Source organism: Elephantulus edwardii, unplaced genomic scaffold, assembly GCF_000299155.1.
Source record: "Elephantulus edwardii isolate Elephantulus edwardi_28Jun2011 unplaced genomic scaffold, EleEdw1.0 scaffold00109, whole genome shotgun sequence".
In the NCBI taxonomy this organism is placed as follows: Eukaryota; Metazoa; Chordata; class Mammalia; order Macroscelidea; family Macroscelididae; genus Elephantulus; species Elephantulus edwardii.
The window spans coordinates 7,340,685-7,345,167 of record NW_006399859.1 but is presented as its reverse complement, the minus strand read 5'-3'; the positions used below and the strand labels follow the sequence as shown (position 1 = coordinate 7,345,167).

The 4,483-nt window shown below is 35.4% G+C and overlaps 1 protein-coding gene across 2 annotated transcripts in view; it reads left to right on the top strand.

Moving 5' to 3' along the window:
* The window catches only part of NUCB2 (nucleobindin 2), a 27,165-nt gene extending 24,910 nt beyond the window's left edge, over positions 1–2,255 (top strand). Inside the window, exons 10-12 of one of the 2 annotated variants that reach the window (XM_006892039.1) lie at positions 887–1,057; positions 1,457–1,538; positions 2,146–2,255. In XM_006892039.1, coding sequence (XP_006892101.1) covers positions 887–1,057; positions 1,457–1,538; positions 2,146–2,153 — 261 coding nt within the window. In that variant the 3' untranslated portion in view covers positions 2,154–2,255. The remainder of the gene's footprint in view (positions 1–886; positions 1,058–1,456; positions 1,539–2,145) is intronic. The other variant, XM_006892040.1, reaches the window with a different exon arrangement.
* The last annotated feature ends 2,228 nt before the right edge of the window (positions 2,256–4,483 follow it).

The following is a 4,483-nucleotide window of genomic DNA, read 5'->3' as shown; positions in this document are numbered from 1 at the left end:
CTGGCTTCACCCTCTCCAGGACAAACCTGTTTGTTCTCCTAGCAGTCCATGGTACATTCAACACTCTTCTCCAGCACCACAGATCAAAGGCATCAATTCTCTTTCTATCATCCCTAGTCACTGTCCAACTCTCCAATGCATAGCACTTAATTGTGTAGACTATAGCCTGGATCAGGCACACCTTAGTCTCCAGCCTGATGTCGTTGCTCTTCAGTACTCTTGCGAGGTCCCTCACAGCTGACTTTCCCAATGCAATTCGTCTCTGGATTTCCTGGCTGCTGTTATCAAGAGTGTTGACTGTGGCGCCAAGTAAACGAAAACTGTTAACTATCTCAATCTTTTCACCATCCATATTGATGCTGCCAATTGACCCAGTGGTGACTCAACAGCACATAACACAACAACAACATTGATAATTTTGAGTCAGTCATTATGACAGTTGACAAATGGTGACTTTCTATTCACATTATGCCTTTGGAATTTATGAGGTGTCTTTCAACTCTAAAAGTAAAAGGATGGGATTCTTTTCTCACCCTTTTCCTTCTTCCTTTCCTTTTGTTCTCATTCATCTCTATCATTCTCCTCTAATACCTCCTAATATCAGTGTGGGCTCATGACTTCTTGTTTTATTAAAAAGCCTCTAATCTTATTTTGGTCCTTAGCTTGTCCAGTTTTGGCTAGTGATTTTCTTTACACTGGCTTTTATATACTTCTGACATGTTCCACTCATGTTTTGAAGACTTACTTTTTATTTTAATTTATTTATTTTTTTTTATTTTATTAGTTTTAATGAACATTTACAGAGATTTTGGGTTTTCATTCATTCATTTCCTACCTTCTTTTTGTATTTCTGAGAGCATTTCTTTTCATTTTTTTTTCCTTTTAGACATTGGATCAGCAACAGTTCTTCACAGAAGAAGAATTGAAAGAATATGAAAATCAAATATCTTTGCAAGAAAATGAACTTAAGAAGAAAGCAGAAGAGCTTCAAAAACAAAAAGAAGAGCTACAACGTCAGCACGACCAACTTGAGGCTCAGAAGAGGGAATATTATCAGGTGGTGTTTTGTAAAAAGATGGATCACATTATAAAGCATTTTATGTGTTTTACTGAAAGCTGGAATTTTTGTAATGTTAATATTACAAAGTACTTTTCAACTCATTTCTGTCAAGTCAGAACCTTCTCATAGCTGATCTGCCAGATTTCCAAGACTGTAAATCTTAACGGGAGTCCCAGAGCCACTGGTGGACTTGAACCAAAGCCACCTTTGGATTGGTGCATAACTCCCTATGGACTACATATATTAAAGTTTAGTGTTTTTAAAGCTGCTATGTAATATATTGATCTAAATGTTTTAAAATTTTCATTTTGGGAAACAGTTTTAAGTTACTTTCTTGTGCTTAGTTAAAAGTCTTAGAAGTACTTATTTTTGATGCTTTATGTTTCCCTTTACTAGGTTGCACAGCAAATGGAACAAAAAAAGTTACAGCAAGGAATTCCCCCATCAGGACCAGCTGGAGAATTGAAATTCCAGCCACGTATGTAATTTTGTTTCCTTATTTATCTCAGGACATTATAATTGAATAAATGGATTTATTTCTTTACATTTATTTATTACAAATATTAATATTTGGGGGCTCTGGTGGCCTAATGGTAAGAAGCTGCTCTGCAACCCCAAAGGCACACAGTTCAACCCCACCAGCTGCTCCATAAGAGAAGGATGAGCAGTCTCCATCTGTGTGATTTACTGCCTCTGAAAACCCTCTCAAGGGTTGGTTCTGACTCAACGGGATACACACACCTGCACATTTATTTATTACAAATATAATTTGAAATAATAAAATTTATGTTAATTTTAATATATTTGTAGATTTATACTACCAAACAATGAAAAAGCCTCTAAAATATTTATGCATCACTACATTTCCAATGCTATATAATTTAATGAACCTATTTGTGGTGAATGTTTTATTTCAGCATTATTCACAATTCTTTCTAATCAAATGTTTTAATGTTACTAGATAATTTTTAAAATGCTAAACTATGATTAGCCAAGCAAATTGAAAAATATTTATCTATAGATAAAAGAATATTAAAAATAAGGAAAATACCTTTAAAATAAGAGCATATTTTTTTTTGACACAGCCATTTAAAGTCTGAAGTCCACCAGAACCTGGAAGAAAACGGTTAACTCATCATGTTTCATCTTTTTACCTCTCTTCTTCCCTTTTCTCTGCTCAATAAATATCTTAAAATATATTTGGAATAAAGAAAGATACTTTTAATATTAAAACACTTTTCTTTTGAATGCAGAGACTTAAAGATTAAAGTCTATTAGAATTCTATAAAGTATAAAACTCTATAAAGTCTATTGGAAGGATGAAAACTAACTCAGTATTAGCTCTCACTTTTACACCTCCCTTCCTTTGCTTTGCTCTCCTTTAGAGATTGAACTAAGTGACCTTACTAATTGGTTTTTTGTTAACATTTTTACTTTATGATTTAAGATGAGGTTTATTTATATATATAACATGAACATCAAATAATGACTTAACTGAATGGGAGGTTTCCACTCTTACGTAAAAGAAATCTGGAAGTAGGTGGTAACTACATTCCTATTTTTCTACTCTGCTATCCTTAGTCCGTGTTTTTTATTCTTAAAGTACATTAGTGTCCAAGGTTGCTTCTGGAGCTAGTGGGGAAGACCAGCAGAGGGGGTTTCCCAAGTTGAAACATCTTTCATTAAGTACTTTCTCAAATTGTGCAACACCTGAACTCATTGGCCAAAGCTGAGAGACATGGCCTCACCTGACTTCAGGAGAAGCTGAGAAATATAAGACCAGCTGAATGTTGTTAGGTGCCTGGGTCAATTTTAACTCATAATGAATGCATATGACAGAGTAGAAGTGCCCAAGAGTTTTCTTGGCTGTAACTTTTTGTTTGTTTATTTTATTTTTAAATTGATATTTTCATGAAAGTTTATAAAAATCTTGGATATCCATTCATTCATTGTTGCACATTTTCCTCCTGCCCCCTTCCCCACAAGTTCGCTTTTGTCTTTAAAAAGATTCTTTCATTGTTCTTGGCTGTAACTTTTCTGGAAACAAATTACCACATCTTTCTTGCTAACAGCTGCTGAGAGGGTTTGAACTAGCAACCTTGCTTAGCAGCTAAGTACTTAACCATTTGTGTTACCAGGATTCGTTTTGGCTTTTGTAAATCGTAAGAGAAAAAGGAAAGTTTGATTAGCATCTTTCTTTTTTTTTATTAGCATCTTTCATTTTGAACCCAAATCAGCCGTGTTGGCTACTTCAATTGCTGGGTATATTCTTCTGAAACACAGATAATACTTGTTTCACTCTCTTTTCCCCAAATCTGGTTTATTCTTACATATTGCTCACAGACAGTGCTGTCTGGGGAGGAGTCTCCGCCATCTTGTTAACATGTGTTTCCTTGTTTTTCGGCCATCTACAAAGGCAATATACCTTTTTCAACAACACCATATGCTATTTGCATAATGATAGTATATCTATGGTAATTGCATTATAATCTATCTTTTAGAAAAAGAAAGAATAGGAAATACAGCCATCACTGATTCATAGCAACTTGGCAAAAATAGCAAGGACTTTTTTGCTCTTTCCATTATATGATCCTTGGCTTACCCAGGATATTTGAATTCATCTTTCTTGGAAGAATATCCTTATCTAATGGTCTTCGGAGTCCTTGGCTTTATTCTGGAGGAGCTTTTTATGGTTCATTAATTTTCAGTAGAAAGTTTGTCTTGGAAGTTGTATTGCTTTAGCAGTTCACTTCCTGTTTATGGGACCTGAGGACTCAGGAGTTATTTGAGATAGTTAACAGTCACAAAGTGTTGCAGTTCAGCTTCAAGGTTTTTATTTGTTGAAAAATAACTTCTAAAACCAGTAAGTTTCTAGTTTGTTTTCTTCAGTCCTAGTTAAATATCTTGCCAAGACACAGCTTTCAACACTGGGGAACCTCTTCTTGTACTTGCCAGCCTCTCTGTTCTCCCCATCTCACTGGATCGTAAATGGATGATATCAACCTGAAAGCACTTTCTTATATTTTTTCCCACACAGTTGTAAGGTCTATCTGGGAAGTTAACAGGTTATAATTCAGGCTCAAAAATGCCTCAAGATAAAGGTCTTTGGTCAGGACCGTTTCTCAGCTATGCCCACGGGTGGACTTCTTAGCTCTCAATTTCTGGGGCCTTTGGGGTCTTTTTGGCCATCCCTAGGTTTGGCTTGGATTGGCTGAGATGGCCACAGTCTTAATTGGATCCTTTTCCCTAGAATGGCTCTTACTCTTGGCAGCAAAATCTTTAAAGGAAGATTCTTGGGGAAAAAAAGTTTCAGCTGCTGCTGCTAACACTGCTTTCTCAGCGCCTTGTAAAACCTGAAGTATAGAATTTGTAAATATTTTTAGTTTTTCAGGGTTCCAAGTTCTGTCTATTTATATTGTAAAC